We start from the raw sequence: 18,100 nt of genomic DNA, 5'->3' as shown, positions 1-18,100 counted from the left end.
AATCTGAATCTCATAGATCTCTGATTTGTTTATATTACTAAAATGCTCAGATATTCAAATCCAAGTTAAATTCATATACATACTGTATACTATACTCTGTAAAAACCTGTGCTATGATATACTTTTTCAATAGTAAAATAGTTGAGATAGTTTTGTTAGGACATAAACAATATGCCTGTATTCTGGTAGACCAAGGTCACATACGGTATCTGTTTGGGAGGTGAACCCAGGAATACTTTGTAAGATATAAAATTATTCACAATTCCTATTTGTGAATCAATTTGTCACATTGGAAGACAGTTATTTTATTTCAGCTTCCCAAATACAAGCCCAAATTTAACCAACTATTTGTAAGAATAATACACAAATTATGCCAGGAAAAGAGAGGTCAGAAATATTCAATCCAAGAAATCAGAAACATATGAGAACCATTTATATAATCATGCTCTAGCTTGTCTTTACAAATAACAAAACCACTTTTTTCCAACAGATTGCTTATGAATAAATCAAGGTGGATCTTTTTCTATATCTCTAATATTTAGAAGTATATTTATAAAGTTTTGGTTCTTTCCAAATACTGCAATCACTGTATTTCACCATGAATGTAATGAACACACAATAAGACATTGAGGGCATAGACACACGCCTTCAATCTCTACAGTTTTTTGATGACGCGATGCATTCACATCTTGAACATTTCTTAAACACTCAGCCATGATAACATTCTGCTCCAATTATCACTCTGGGTCTTTGTTATGTGTAATATGTGGTAAATTGTCTGTTTTATGAGTAAGAAATGATTGGTGTAGTTATAATACAGACAGTCTTCCATGGCACAATCATGTGCCTTCTGTAAGCGATTAGAGACCCAGGGGGGGTTTCAACTCGTTTCAATCAGCTTTGCATAAACACATGTTCCTCCACAGCATTAGTAGTGTACTTCTGACATCTATCAAAAACAACATGGTTTACCTTTGATTAGGATCTGTAATCCAATACTTGCATGAACTGATTCTACTTGGTGTATGATAATGAGGGTAGTGGTACTGAGAATAAGAATAATATTTACTCGGAGCCAAACAAAGTATTTGTTGTGCGTATTCTGTTAGCTTGGAAGATGTAATGGTCATCTGATTTGTGTTGGGTCATATATATTATATTGCTGACTTCTTCACTGTATTCACAGACACACACACACACACACACACACACCACACACACACACACACACACACACACACACACACACACACACACACACACACACACACACACACACCAGATAAAAAAAATAGCATATGAGCCGACAACTCATACTTTTCCCCACTGTGCAGTTCACATAAACTCAACACCCAACCTCATACATAAATCCCCAAAACCATCACTCAACTCATTAAATATAGTGATAAAACTTGAAAAAGGCCATTTGTACCCAAACCCTTCTCAGAAACAACATACAGCTTTCAGTTATAAAATCGACCCTTCCTCTGGGCCCTGGCATGATAGGAGACCCGCCTCTCTTTCCCTATGCCCTTTCATGTCCTTCTTACATGTGAGACATGTCTGGTTCTCAGTTTCGAAACCTCATCCACCTCCATACCTCTCTGTGTCGAGGTAGGGGAGGGCCCGTGCTTCTCCACTCCTCCAGTGTGGTGGAGGGTGAGGAGGTATACCGACCTGTAGCCTGCCCTGGAGCGGTGTATAACCTCCTCATTCCTGATGTCCTGTGGAGGGGACTGGATGGAGAGAGAGGGTTATAAACGCCTCACTCCTCAGGTACTGTGAAGGAAGGGGTCTCTGTAGACTGGAGGCAGGGAACAGTAGAAACTCTTGTTCATAATCAGTCACTCCTCTCGGGCAGAGCTCTCCTCCAGGGGTAGGGGTACCATGGTCTCCAGGCCCACAGCGCCACTGCTCTGGACAGTGGAGAAGGAGACGACAGTGTGCAGCAGGATGAGGACCAGAACACACAGTCTTAGTCTGCTGCTGCACAGCCGCGATGCAGCTGACACGGGCGGGGAGCTGCGCCGCTGCCATGACGACGACCCTGGAAGCTGTGTCAGGGCGCACGCCGCCCCCACAGAGGGGTCACAGCCACTCCATCTGACATCACAACACTCTGGGTCTGCATTGGTTAAATGGTTTTCTAGTAGCCCTGCATCACACACAGAGAAGAAACATAATTCAGATCCAGATTAGTTTATCAGATGACAACAAACAACAAGATACCAGGCGATTCCACCCCAGGAAAGCCCGAAAATATTTTTGGTATCTCAGAATGTTCTGGCAATTCTCACATAGAAACTTCACTGGAAGGAATGATGTTTGACCTGCTTTTCACATTTGTATGAACATTTTTTGGAAAGTAATGATGAAAGTGGCCATTATAGGCCCTTTCTAGACCTATACAGTGCCTTCAGAAAGTATTCATACTCCTTGACTTATTCCACATTTTGTTGTTTATTAACAGCCTGAATTAAAAACAGATTAAATAAAACAATTTTTTTTTACCAATCTACAAACAATACAAAGTGAATATTTATTTTTGGAAATTGTTGCACATTTTTTGAAAATGAAATACAGAAATATGACATTTACATAAGTATTCACTCCCTTGAGTCAATACTTTGTAGAAGCAGCGGTTACAGCAGTGAGTCTTTCTGGCTAAAAGCTTTCCACTGTGCAACATTTGTCCATAATTTTTTTCAAAATTCTTCAAGCTCTGTCAAATTGGTTGTTGACCATTGCTAGAAAACCCTTTTCATGTCTTGCCATAGATTGTCATGTAGATTTAAGTAAAAACTGTAACATGGCCACTCAGGAACATTCACTGCCTTCTTGGTAAGCAACTTGTGTTTTACGTTATTGTCCTGCTGAAAGGTAAATTCATATACCAGTGTCTGGTGGAAAGCAGACTGAACCAGGTTTTCCTCTGGGATTTTGCATGTGCTTAGCTCCATTCCATTTATTTTCTATTGTCACGTCCTGACCAGTATAGGGGTTATTTGTGATTGTAGTTTGGTCAGGATACGGCAGAGGGTATTTGTTTTATGTGGTTCGCGGTGGTGGTTTGTTTAGAAGGGTGTTTGATTTATTATTTCCGGGTTTTGGGTTATGTTCTAGTTTAGTAATTTCTATGTTAGGTAATTGGGTGTTGGACTCTCAATTGAAGGCAGGTGTTTGTAGTTGCCTTTGATTGAGAGTCCTATATATAGGGATGTGTTTTTGTTTGTTAATTGTGGGTAGTTGTTTTTTCCATTGCGTTGGTGTAGCCTGCAAAACTGTTTCCTGTCGTTGTTTCTTTGTTTATTGTTTTTTTGGTGTTCACATTTAATAAATTATAATGTTGAGCACGCAACCCGCTGCGCCTTGGTCCTCTCTTCACGAAGACAGCCGTTACATCTATCCTGAAAAACTCCCCAGTTCTTAATGATTACAAGCATGCCCATAATATGATGCAGCCACCTCTATGCTGGAAAATATGGAGAGTGGTACTCAGTAATGTGTTGAATTGGATTTCCCCAAACATAACACCTTGTATTGAGGACGAAAAGTTAATTTCTTTTCCACATTTTTTTCAGTTTTACTTTAGTGCCTTATTGCAAACAGAATGCATGTTTGGAATATTTGTTATTCTGTACTGGTTTTCTTCTTTCACTCTGTCAATTAGGTTAGTATTGTGGAGTAACTACAATGTTGTTGATCCATCCACAGTTTTCTACTATCACAGCCATAAACTCATTGGTCTTATGGTAAAATCCCTGAGCGGTATCCTTCCTCTCTGTCAACTGAGTTAGGAAGGACGTCTGTATCTTTGTAGGGACTCGGCGTATTGATACACCATCAAAAGTGTAATGAATAACTTCACTATGCTCAAAGGGATATTCAATATCTGCTTAAAAAAACATCTACCAATAGGTGCCCTTCTTTGCGAGCCATTGAAAAACCTCCCTGGTCTTTGTGGTTGAATCTATATTTTAAATTCACTGCCCGACTAAGGGACCTTACAGATAATTGTATGTGTGTGGTACAGAGAGGAGGGTAGTCATGCAAAAATAATGTTAAACACTATTACTGCACACAGAGTGAGTCCATGCAACTTATTATGTGACTTTTGTATTTCGGAACTTGCATAGGCTTGCCATAACAAAGGAGTTGAATACTTATCGACTCAAGACATTTCAGCCTTTTAATTAGTAAACATTTTGAAAAACATAATTCCACTTCGACATTATGGGTTATTGTGTGGCGGCCAGTGACAAAACATCTTGATTATTACATTTTAAATTCTGTCTGTATCACAACAAAATGTAGAAAAATTGAAGGTGTGTACTGCAATCCGTACATCATACAGACAACATCTTGTTTTCTAAACTATGGAGTCGGTCTAGATTCTGTAATAGAATTTTTCACATGAATTTATTAAACATTAAAAATATTAATATGAATATCTCAAAAGGATTTTGCTTCTTTTTCATTTGGAAAACAATATTTTTGAAGACATTACCCATACTTTAACCATATCTACATGTGCATACTACCTCAATCAGCCTGACTAACCGGTGTCTGTATGTAGCCTTGCTACTTTTATAGCCTCGCCTTTTTACGGTTGTTTTATTTCTTTACTTACCTATTGTTCACCTAATACCTTTTTTGCACTATTGGTTAGAGCCTGTAAGTAAGCATTTCACTGTAAGGTGAACACCTACACCTGTTGTATTCGGCGCACGTGACAAATAAACTTTGATTTGATACACTACCGTTCAAAAGTTTGGGGTCACTTAGAAATATCCTTGTTTTTGAACAAAAAGCTATTTTTTCCATTAAAATAACATCAAATTAATCAGAAATACAGTGTTGACATTGTTAATGTTGTAAATTACTATTGTAGCAGGAAACAGCAGATTTTTCATGGAATATCTACATTGGCATACGGAGGCCCATTATCAGCAACCATCACTACCTGGATTATGTTGGAGAGGCTTCCATTAAAGAACACCCTCTGTGTCCTGTTAGACAGGTAACTCTTTATTTACAATATATTGGTGGTGTAAAGCCATAACACATGTTTTTCCAGCAGCAGACTATGATCGATAATGCAAAAGCCGCACTGAAGTTGAACAAACAGCCCCCACAATCTTTTTATTATTAATTTCTCTCAGCCAATCATCAGTCATTTGTGTAAGTGCTGTGCTTGTTGAATGTCCTTCCCTATAAGCGTGCTGAAAGTCTGTTGTCAATTTGTTTACTGTAAAATAGCATTGTACTTGGTCAAACAATATTTTTTCCAAAACTTTACTAAGGGTTGGTAACAGGCTGAGTGGTCTGCTATTTGAGCCAGTAAATGGCGCTTTACTATTCTTAGGTAGCGGAATGACTTTTACTTCCCTCCAGAATTGAGGGCACACACTTTCTAGTAGGCTTAAATTGAAGATATGGCAAATAGGAGCGGCAATATCGTCCGCTATTATCCTCAGTCATTTTCCATCCAAGATGTCAGACTCCGGTGGCTTGTCATTGTTGATTGACAACAATCATTTTTTCACCTCTTCCATACTCAACAATACGGAATTCAAAATTACAATTCTTGTGTTTCATAATTTGGTCAGATATACTTGGATGTGTAGTGTCAGTGTTTGTTGCTGGCATGTCATGCCTAAGTTTGCTAATCTTGCCAATGAAAAAAAGAATTAAAGTAGTTGGCAATATCAGTCGGTTCTGTAATGAATAAGCCATCTGATTCAATGAATGATGGAGCTGAGTTTGCCTTACTTCCCCAAATTTCATTGAAGGTGCTCCAAAGCTTTTTACTATCATTCTTTATGTCATTTATCTTTGTTTGATACTGTAGTTTCTTATTATTTTTATTCAGTTTAGTCACATGATTTCTCAATTTGCAGTACATTTAATAATCGGTTGTGCAGCCAGACTTATTAGGCATTCCTAATATTTTTTTTATTAGGCATGCCTCATCCCTCTCAACCATACAATTTTTCAATTCCTCATCAATCCACGGGGATTGAACAGTTTTTACAGTCATTTTCTTAATGGGTGCATACTTATTAGTAACTGGGATGAGCAATTTCATAAATGTTTCAAGTGCAACGTCTGGTTGCTCCTCATTACATACCACGGACCAACAGATATTCTTTACATGAACAACATAGGAATCACTACAAAACGTATTGTATGACCTCTTATACACTATATTAGGGACAGGCTTTGGAACTTTGGTTTTCCTAGATATGGCTATTATATTGTGGTCACTGTATCTGGATACCGCTTTCAAGCATGAGTAAAGATGTGATCAGTACATGTTGATGATTTCATTCCTGTGCTGTTTGTAACTACTCTGGTAGGTTGACTGATAACCTGAACCAGGTTGCAGGTACTAGTGAAGATTTTTCTTGAGTGGGCAGCTTGATGAAAGCCAGTCAATATTAAAACACCCAGAAAATATACCTCTCTGTTGATATCACAAACATTATCAAGCATTTCACACATGTTATCCAGATACTGACTGTTAGCACTTGGTGGTCTATTGCAGCTTCCCACAAGAATGGGGTTTAGGTGAGACAGATTAACCTGTAGCCATATTACTTCAATAGTATTTAACATAAGATCCTCTGTAATCATTACAGGAATGGGGTTCTGAATATAAAACAGAAACACCTCCGCCACTGGCATTTCTGTCTTTTCTGTAAATAATTTTCTGTAATTCTGTAAATGTTATAACCTTGTATTGAAAATCACCAGCAGAGGGAGTTCCCTTTGAATCCAATTAATTGTGTTGGTGGTGCTCACAACATTGATCATAACTCAAAAAGTAGGCTACCTAATGTCAAAATAGGCCATCATCATTCTTCATCATCATTCTTCACGTTTTACCGGTGAAACGTCCAAACTGCATCTCCATGCTAATCATTTGATGATCTGAATCATTTCCATGGGAATATTCATGTAGATCTTATTGAATTACTGTTTGGTTATCAAATTAGAGCAGATGGTGTTAACAAACTATTAGCTTTTCTTGTATTTTGTTTCAATCAAAGCTCTGTTGAGATGTAGCACATTATCATTTTTTTTACTAACCAGCTAACCATCCTAAAATGTAATTAGAAATTAGGAAGTGTTTTTGATTTAACAGTAACGTTATAGGCCTACTATGCTATGGTACTATATTCAGTTCTGTTATGTAAAATGCAAATGGATAGTTATGTGATCTTGTGAGACATTGATTCCGCTTTGTTCCAACTTTACTAAATGAGCACAATTGTGAGAAGTGATAATCTTCTATTTGTAATAACAATAATAAGTGATGAGTATGACTATTAGATTATTAGGCGCCCTTCGTGGTGCTGAAAGGACAGCACCAGGATCGCAAAATGATGTTAAAGAAGTTGAACCAACTTGTGTTTTTCTTGGAATTATTGAGGTAATTAAATACAATTTATTGATTATTTATCCGAATACATTTCAACTAAATATTTTTACCAGATCCGTGTATTCTCAAATTGAAAAAAGTGAGGGAGCGCTGCTCCTCCGTGCACCGACAATTAATATAAACAGATTTAGCATCTCCTGGCTTCCAAACATAGCCTACAGTACAAGCCACTGATGCAGACCTTTGGAACATCTATATTTTAAAAAGTATAATAAATCCATGAAATATAGCCTACACCTTCACAATAAATCCATTATTTATTTTAGACAGGTCTAAAGAAGCATGATATGAAGAAAATGTAGTCTATTTCAGAAGAACAGAATAGCATACTCTGAGTTGTCCTTATGTTAGGTCCTGATCTGGCTATGCCAAATGGCTTTGGGTTACACTAGTTCATTTAGCAGACAAGATTTGCTTAGAATTACACAACATTATTTTATAGTATGAAGAATACAATTGAACAAAGCTGAATAAAATAGAAAGGATATTTTCTCCAAATGATTTGAGGGAGTGCGCACATGGGGCAATTCTGTGTTCAGCGGTTAACCTCTCTTGGGTAGGTGGCAGTATTTTCACGTCCGGATGGAAAGCATGCCCAAAGTAAACTTCCTGTTACTCAGGCACAGAAGCTAGGATATGCATATAATTGGTAGATTTGGATAGAAAACACTCTAAAACTGTTAAAATTATGTCTGTGAGTATGTCTGTGAGTAAAGACAATAACGATTCTCCATCTTAAATTGTATCGTTTATTTATGTATTAGGGTACCTAAGGTTTGATTATAAACGTTGTTTGACTTGTTTGGAAAAGTGTATTAGTAACGTTTGGGATTCATTTTGTATGCATTTTGATGGAGGGAAACTGGGTGGATTATTGACTGAAGCGCAACAGCTAAACTGAGTTTTTATGGATATACAGAAGGACATTATCGAACAAAAGGACCATTTGTGATGTATCTGGGACCTTTTGGAGTGCCAACAGAAGAAGAACATCAAAGGTAAGGCATTTATTATATCACTATTTCTGACTTTCGTGGCGCACTTGCCTGGTTGAAATATGTTTTTCATGCTTTTGTATGCGTGGCAATGTCCTCAGATAATCGCATTGTGTGCTTTCGCCGTAAAGCCTTTTTGAAATCTGACACAGAGGCTGGATTAACAAGAAGTTAAGCTTTATTTTGATGTATTACACTTGTGATTTTATGAAAGTAAAATATTTATAATTCTGTAGTTTGAATTTCGCACTCTGCAATTTCACCGGATGTTGGCCAGGTGGGACACAAGTACTCCTATATGCTTTAGAGTTATTCATGTAACTTTAGTTGTTCTACAAACATTGGGCTATATGTTTAGATTTTTAATACATTGTAAGGCTGCATGATGTGACTCTAGTGATGATTTGAAAAAAGTTGCTTGAAAGGCATGAGCTATGCTGTTTTTTGCGACTTTTGCGGCTCTAGCTTAATTTAGAAGACTAACGTTTATTTTTTACCGGATAAATCGTTTTGATGCACCCGTAGCAACATTTTTTTTAGAACCAGCTCCTTGTTCTATCTGTGCCCGTAGTTGACAGCAGCTGCCATTACCGCAGCAGCGAAAAAACAGAAACAGTAGTCCCAGAAAGTCCTCCATAATTTGACTCCCCCCTCATGCGAGAGAAAGGCCTATAGTAGGATGTGCTTGGGAAAGATGGCGGAAGTGGATGATAAGTTCGAATCAAGCAAAGTTGGTGAGCAAAATTGGTGTAGACGAATGTTCTGAATGGACAACAGTAGAATCAAAAACTGGAACAAAAAGTACATTTTCTAAAATTGTAGTGGAGGATATGTGTATGAATCGCTTCTTGTTGGGATGCGTTTGTTGAATAAGGATGCATATGTGGGAGACCTGTTTGAGGTGTCAAAAATGGTTACTATGCGCTGGGAAAAGTGGAGTCTGTCAGTGACCAGGAGTGGTCTTATTTTGATTCATTGCATTTCTGAAGAGCAGAGGAAGATTGCAGTGAGCCTCAAAAGGATCCGGACAACAGATTTTCAGTTGCTGCAGTAATGGCAGCTACTGTCAACTACGGGCACAAATAGAACAAGGAGCTAGTTATATAACAATCTGAGATATCCAAAATATTTTCTGTCTTTCCTGATGTCGAATCGACCCACAGTTTCTGTGAAAATACATGATCTTGAGAGAAAAAAGACTAAATGTCACTCAAGGCACCAATCATACTGTACCTGTACAGATGAAACTGGATAGTCCTCCGTAGACCAAGTCGTCATTGTCTGGTAACACAAAGGGGCACATGGTCTGGACCTCCAGACAATATTGCTTGCAGGGAATCCTGTGTTGACACTGGCTCTGGGTGGCGTTGAAGTATTCTGAGCATAACCAGGCTTTGTAGACTGACTGCAAGAGAAGAGCACAGCGCCTGGCAGCTTTCACACACAGCAGGTTTTTGTCATTGCAGTGTAATTGAGGCTAATTGATGGACATTAAAATCATTTCTACAGTATTAGCGCAGCAGCTACTACAAACATCTATTTTCTGCTGAGGTGGCAATGGGTAGCTATAGTGAATCCTCTATAAGGGGACAGATGATACAAATTGGGCTGACTACAGCGATAGAAAACTTTGCCAAAACAAAGCCAACCCAGTATACACTTTGTCAAGGCCATCTCCAGGCCATCAGACTGTTGAACAGCCATCACTACAGTAGTTGGCTACCTGCCCAGGACTCTGCCCTGCGCCTTGATACTAATGCCCCATGTATATAGAGTCATTGAATGCTGGTAACTTCATATTCTGTTTATATAATGTTGCTTAATCACCGTATGTGCGTATGTATATACTTTATTCTCGAGATAGCTCACCCTAATATACCTACAGTGGCTTGCGGAAGTATTAACCCCTCTTGGCATTTTTCCTATTTTGTTGCCTTAAAAACTGGAATTAACATGGAATTTTGGGGGGTTTGTATCATTTGATTTACACAAAATGCCTACCACTTTAAAGATGCAAAATATTTTTTATTGTGAAACAAACAAGAAATAAGACAAAAACTTAACTTGAGCGTGCATAACTATTCACCCCCTCAAAGTCAATACTTTGTAGAGCCACCTTTTGCAGCAATTACAGCTGCAAGTCTCTTGGGGTATGTCTCTATAAACTTGGCACATCTAGACACTGGGATTTTTGCCCATTCTTCAAGGCAAACTGCTCCAGCTCCTTCAAGTTGGATGGGTTCCGCTGGTGTACAGCAATCTTTGAGTCATACCACAGATTCTCAATTGGATTGAGGTATGGGCTTTGACTAGGCCATTCCAAGACATTTAAATGTTTCCCCTTAAACCACTCGAGTGTTGCTTTAGCAGTATGCTTAGGGCCATTGTCCTGCTGGAAGGTGAACCTACATTCCAGTCTCAAATCTCTGGAAGACTGAAACAGGTTTCCCTCAAGACTTTCCCTGTATTTAGCACCATCCATCATTCCTTCAATTCTGACCAGTTTCCCAGTCCCTGCAGATGAAAAACATCCCCACAGCATGATGCTGCCACCACCATGATTCACTGTGGGGATATTGTTCTCGGGGTGATGAGAGAGAGAGAGGCCAGACATAGTGTTTTCCTTGATGGCCAAAAAGCTACATTTTAGTCTAATCGAACCAGAGTGCATTCTTCCATATGTTTGGGGAGTCTCCCACATGCCTTTTGGCAAATATCAAACGTGTTTGCTTATTTAGTTTTTTAGCAATGGCTTTTGTCTGGCTACTCTTCCGTAAAGTCCAGCTCCGTCGAGTGTATAGCTTAAAGTGGTCCTATGGACAGATACTCCAATCTCCTTGTTCTCTTTGTTGCCTCTGATTAATTCCCTCCTTGCCTGGTCTGTGAGTTTTGGTGGCCGGCGCTCTCTTGGCAGGTTTGTTGTGGTGCCATATTCTTTCCATTTTTTAATAATGGATTTAATGGTGCTCCGTGGGATGTTCAAAGTTTCTGATATTTTTTTATAACCCAACCCAGATCTGTACTTCTCCACAACTTGTCCCTGACCTGTTTGGAGAGCTCCTTGGTCTTCATGGTGCCGGTTGCTTGGTGGTGCCCCTTGCTTAGTGGTGTTGCAGACTCTGGGGCCTTTCAGAACAGGTGTATATATATACTGAGATCATGTGACAGATCATGTGACACTTAGATTGCACACAGGTGGACTTTATTTAACTAATTATGTGACTTCTGAAGGTAATTGGTTGCACTAGATATTATTTAGGGGCTTCATAGCAAAGGGGTGAATACATATGCACGCACCACTTTTCCTTTAAAAAAAAAAAACATGTTATATTTTTAATTTCACTTCACCAATTTGGACTATTTTGTGTATGTCGATTACATGAAATCCAAATAAAATCCATTTAAATTACAGGTTGTAATGCAACAAAATAGGAAAAACGCCAAGGGGGATGAATACTTTTGCAAGGCACTGTACTACTGTACATACCATTTTCTTTCCAAATGATATACTGTCTATACACACCACATATTTATATTCTGGGTTCTTTCTGACACATGCTCACTAATACAATCTACTCTGGATAGTTACTTGGACTTGTTCAGTCATTTCTTGATTTCTTGTTTTGATTATTGAGTATTTGTGAGACATTCTACTGCACTGTTGGAGCTGGTAACACAAGACATTCTACTGCACTGTTGGAGCTAGTAACACAAGACATTCTACTGTACTGTTGGAGCTTGTAACACAATACATTCTACTGCACTGTTGGAGCTAGGAACACAAGACATTCTACTGCACTGTTGGAGCTTGTAACGCAAGACATTCTACTGCACTGTTGGAGCTAGTAACACAAGACACTACTGTACTGTTGGAGCTAGTAACACAAGACATTCTACTGTACTGTTGGAGCTAGTAACACAAGACATTCTACTGTACTGTTGGAGCTAGTAACACAAGACACTCTACTGCGCTGTTGGAGCTAGTAACACAAGCATTTCACTGCAGCTGCTATAATACCTGCAAATTTGTACGCAACCAATAAACTTGATTTTATTCAGGGCTGTAGCCATGGAACCCTATAGTGAAATTTACTGGGTCAGCCCCTGTGGTAATGCACACTGTAAATCACTGTAAGACAAGCACTGTATAGGGCCAGTGAACTACAGTGAGTACAGTACAATGTAGCTAAAGGAAAGCCAGGGTACATCTTCATCCTACTCAGGAAGCTCTCCAGCAGGCCTTGTGTTTGATTAAGTAAGAGAGATAAATATAGATGTTAATATGAGCAAGGCAGCAGCAGCAGCCCTCCACAGACAGAGGCACAGGAAACAGGGCAGCAGTGATGTAGACAGAGGACCACAGCAGTTTCTTCACCTCGCTCTGCTGTGGAGCCAAGGGCTACCGCTGTCATGGCAGCAGGATGAGCCAGAGCTTTCACAGCCATTCTATTGATCATGTGGTCAGCCTCCCATCACTACACACTACAACCTGTCTTTGCTTTATTCACAACAGGATAAGGGTAGGTACTGGTCGGTCCCTGGATGGGAGACTAGATGCTGCTGGAAGTGGTGTTGGACGGCTAGTAGGAGGCACTCTTTCCTCTGCTCTAAAACAAATATCCCAACGCCCCAGGGCAGTGATTGGAGACATTGCCCTGTGTAGCGTGCCGTCTTCTGGATGGGACGTTAAAACGGGTGTCCTGACTCTCTGTTGTCACTAAAGATCCCACGGCACTTATCGTATGAGTACGCGTGGTACATTTCTGTCCCTCGTACCATCATGGTCACCTAACCATCAACAGTTTCCAATTGGCTCATTCATCCCCCTCCTCTACCCTGTAACTATTCCCCAGGTCGTTGCTGTAAATGGGAATGTGTTCTCAGTCAACTTACCTGGTAAAATAAAACAATGCAATTCTGAAGACGAGTCAGCCCCCCCCAAGAGTAAACATTGTAAAGGATGAAGATGTCTGCTGCGACACAAATCTAAGTACAGATACTCAATTATTTTCTTGCACAATTACAACACAATACATTAAACACTACAGTATATTACAACTTTGTCCAATGTTCTGTGTCTCCCTCTGCATGCTTTCTCGGTTCATCTTTCAATTACAAGCCCCATTCACTCCTGGGAGAGACAGAGACGAGAGAGGAATTCCCTGACTACATTTCCATACACATTAACCTGCAGTATGTTGCTGACAGATGGTACGCTGGAATTGTGTTTCCAGAATGACAAAGACCATCAAGGAACTCATCAACATCCACATGAACAAGGGGGCTCAGAGAACTGAACCCATCTGATTAAATAAGTTAACACCATAGAAGGTGACTCTGTAACATAAGATGTTATCAAACATCATGTTTTACAAGACACTTGAGCAGAGTAAGAAAAAAAAGAGCTAGTTGCTGTTTTGTATGTACAACCTATTGCAACACAATACTAATCCTGCAATACAAAATTAAATACTTGCGAGAGATGAGGCGATTAGACCAGTGAATAGAATAATAATGGTGTAGCCTACTGCACAAGATATCTAATACATTCTTACACAATTTTTGCTTGCAACGCCAGGGTAGTGGGTTTGATCCTTGGGACCACCTGTAAGTAAAATGTATGCACACATGACTGTAAATTGCTTTGGAAAAATTGAAGAAGAATCAATGTGAAGAAAAATTCCAATGTTTGTAAAAAATGTATGAAAAATAAAACACTAATATATCTTATTTACATAAGTATTCAAACCCCTGAGTCATTACATGTTAGAATCACCTTTGGCTAAGTCTAAGAACTTTTCACACCTGGAATGTACAATATTTGCACATTACTCTTTTTAAAATTCTACAAGCTCTGTCAAGTTTTTTGGCCTTCTAGGCAGAGTTCCTCTGACCAGTGTCTGTGTTCTTTTGCCCTTCTTAATCTTTTATTTTTATTGGTCAGTCTGAGATAAGGCTTTTTCTTTGCAACTCTGCCTAGAACGCCAGCATCCCGGAGTCGCCTCTCCACTGTTGACATTGAGACTGGTGTTTTGCGGGTACTATTTCATTAAGCTGCCAGTTGAGGACTTGTGAGGCGTTGGTTTCTCAAACTAGACACTCTAATGTACTTGTCCTCTTGCTCAGTTGGGTACCGGGGGGGTGCAACTCAATTTTAGGAAGGTGTTCATAACGTTTTGTACACTCAGTGTATAATAAGCCTAGTGCATGGTAGCTGGCAGAGAAAGGAACCAGTGATGGTAGGGATACATTGATTTTAGGTTTAATCAATGAACCTCCAGCGAACACTGATTCATTCAATCTTAATCTGGGATTAAATTCAAAGCTACTTCATCCTCCTCTTGCGATGCCATTGCATCAGTGTAGTGTCTGCAATCTGTACTAAGACTCACTTGTACACGGTTGAATTGGGGACAATTCAGTTTCACTGCACACAGCAATCAAAGATGGCGACTGGCGTGCCTGTGCGCGCATAACACTTGCGGCCAAATGCAAACCCTGCTCTCCCTTGCTCTATAGTAAATTATGAAGTTCCCCAATTTAGTTACTGATTTTAAACACGTGAGTGTGGCTATGAAATACCAGTTATCGGTAGTCAACTATAGGTGACTGTAGTTATTTCCTTCATTTATCTAAAATTGGAGTGGAGGATACGTGTATGAATGATAATGAATCACTTCTTGTTGGGATGCATTTGTTGAGTAAGGATGCATATGTGGGAGACCCGTTTGAAGTGTTAAATGGTGAAGTAAGGTCTAAGGCACTCAGTGCAAGAGGTGTCACTACAGTCCCTGGTTTGAATCCAGGCTGTATCACATCCGGCAGTGATTGGAAGTCCCATAGGGCAGTGCACAATTGGCCCAGCGTCATCTGGGTTTGGCCAGGGTAGGCCATCATTGTAAATAAGAATTTGTTCTTAACTGACTTGCCTAGTTAAATAAAGGTTAAATGTAAAAAAATATATATATATTTTTTTTTTTTAAGTATGTGCTGGGAAAAGTCTGTCAGAGTGACCAGGAGAGGTCTTCTTTAGATTAATTGTATTGCTGAAGAACAGAGCAAGATTGCACTGAGCCTCAAAAGACAACAGAAGTTTTGTCTTTTGAACTTTGGAGTAGAGCACCCGTCAAAGGAGTCATCTCGGGGTGACATCGGATGTTCAGGTTGAATCCCTGAAGAGAATGCTGGTGTGGTTGGTGCCGACGTCTGACCCGCTGGGTGAATGGAGAAAAAGAAGAAAGTCTGTTGGTCCTGTTGTTTTTTGATAAAGAGCAAATGCCTACACATGTGAAGCTTGGTTATGTAAGATTTTGAGCTTTTGTCCCCAAACCATTCCAGTGTAAAAATTGTAAAGGATTTGGCCATGTTCCCAGTGTGTGCAGATGGACAGAGTATACGGAACAACAATGTGTAGAAGGACGACAGTGAGTGTTGCAATTGTGGTGGGGATCATGATCACGAGTTCCTGGAGTTCCCTGTAAGGGTGAAGAAGATTGAGGTGGCAAAAGTTAGAGCGGTCAATCGAATCTCCTATGCGGCGGCTATTAAAATAATTGAGAAAACAAGTGATGCTAGTGAAGATATGGTAGTCAATGCACCACAGCCTGTAGTAAATATTTGCTGCCAGTCAAAAGATACCTTGGTGGATTTTGTGGCGTTCATTGCCACAGTTATAAACCGTACGGCACAAGTCTCAACGAAGTCTAAGAAACTGGAGATTAGTGTGACTGCGGGAGAAAAGTTTTTGGGACTTAAGGATTTTACATCTAAAGACCTGCAAGGGGTACTGGTGCTGCAAGACCCGCCCTTCCAGGTTCCCCTTGAGCCTGTGTAGGGATCAGATTAGTTTTCTTTTTTAACAGAAAAATTGTTGCATTTTTTCTTTTTGTAGTTTGGTAGTTTTATGGTAGTTTGTTACCGTTTTTGGCAACTTTGTTTCCATCCCGCACAGTAGGTGGCGGGATGCACATTAAATTGTGCGATCGCCAATATACCATAGAAGAAGAAGGTGTTAACTCATGTTCACAGTTAGCCACTGTTATGTAAATACACGCTGAAAAGTATCAGTTGCCTGGGCTTGGCCCTAAGTCAGAGCAGGTCCGCTACGAGCATGGCCCAGTGAGACACGGTGCTGGCCTGCGGAGATGGAAACAGAAAAGTCTGAGCCTTTTGGTTAAAATACTGGGCTTTGTGGAAATACGCCGTCGGTGCACTTATTTTGAGTGCTTACTTCGTCATGTGTTTGTTGCCACCTCTCCGGGGTCCGCTTGTTCACACACGATACCAGACGCGCCCGCGCACGTGTGCTTGTACACCATCGGATGCATGAGACACTCACACTCCTTTTCCCCAGGGGTTCTGTCATTTTGTCCTGTCCCCAAGACAAAGATGATGGAAAAATGAAGATGTCCCACTCAGGCCGTTTACCATTGAACAAAAATTGTCAGAGTACGCTATGAAAGTCCCGCCTACTTCCTGGTTCAAGTCCCGTTCTGCTTTTAGGCTTCAAATTCATGAAAATGTGGTCATTTAAGAAATATGTAAAATGTTATTTGTTGTTTCATTTAGTTTTGATTGTGTTACTGTCTTTTTCGTAATCGAAAACATACATAGAAGGCATTGGGTAAAGATAATTAATCCACAAATACAAATATAATTTTACATATATCTTAAATGACCCCACTATCATGAATTTAATGATATAAGCTTGAAGCCCATTCAAAAACTGTAAAGGACTTGAACCAGGCGGGACATTCATAGGGTGTTCCGTTCTGCTTAAGAGGGCGGCTCTCCCATAGACACCAATGCGATAGCAGCTACTGTACAGTGAGGAAAAAAGTATTTGATCCCCTGCTGATTTTGTACGTTTGCCCACTGACAAAGAAATGATCAGTCTATAATTTTAATGGTAGGTTTATTTGAACAGTGAGAGACAGAATAACAAGAAAAACGCATGTCAAAAATGTTATAAATTGATTGGGAAATAAGTATTTGTACCCCTCTCAATCAGATGGATTTCTGGCTCCCAGGTGTCTTTTATACAGGTAATGAGCTGAGATTAGGAGCACACTCTTAAAGGGAGTGCTCCTAATCTCAGTTTGTTACCTGTTTAAAAGACATCTGTCCACAGAAGCAATCAATCAGATTCCAAACTCTCCACCATGGCCAAGACCAAAAAGCTCTCCAAGGATGTCAGGGACAAGATTGTAGACCTACACAAGGCTGGAATGGACTACAAGACCATCGCCAAGCAGCTTGGTGAGAAGGTGACAACAGTTGGTGCGATTATTCGCAAATGGAAGAACCACAAAAGAACTGTCAATCTCCCTCGGCCTGGGGCTCCATGCAAGATCTCACCTCGTGGAGTTGCAATGATCATGAGAACGGTGAGGAATCAGCCCAGAACTACACGGGAGGATCTTGTCAATGATCTCAAGGCAGCTGGGACCATAGTCACCAAGAAAACAATTGGTAACACACTACGCCGTGAAATACTGAAATCCTGCAGCGGTCCCCCTGCTCAAGAAAGCACATATACATGCCCGTCTGAAGTTTGCCAATGAACATCTGAATGATTCAGAGGACAACTGGGTGAAAGTGTTGTGGTCAGATGAGACCAAAATGGAGCTCTTTGGCATCAACTCAACTCGCCGTGTTTGGA

General features: G+C 39.9%; 1 protein-coding gene across 1 annotated transcript in view; it reads right to left on the bottom strand.

The window, feature by feature from the left end:
- Nucleotides 1-537: 537 nt before the first annotated feature.
- Nucleotides 538-18,100, bottom strand: part of LOC115154546 (transmembrane protein FAM155B) — a 59,171-nt gene continuing 41,608 nt past the window's right edge. Inside the window, exons 2-3 of the mRNA XM_029700855.1 lie at nt 9,673-9,844; nt 538-2,155 (exon numbers count right to left, since the gene is read on the bottom strand). Coding sequence (XP_029556715.1) covers nt 1,845-2,155; nt 9,673-9,844 — 483 coding nt within the window. The 3' untranslated portion in view covers nt 538-1,844. The remainder of the gene's footprint in view (nt 2,156-9,672; nt 9,845-18,100) is intronic.

This window comes from Salmo trutta, chromosome 19, assembly GCF_901001165.1.
Source record: "Salmo trutta chromosome 19, fSalTru1.1, whole genome shotgun sequence".
NCBI lineage: Eukaryota > Metazoa > Chordata > Actinopteri > Salmoniformes > Salmonidae > Salmo > Salmo trutta.
Note: the sequence above shows the minus strand (reverse complement) of the source record. Positions and strands in the feature narration are given on the sequence as shown.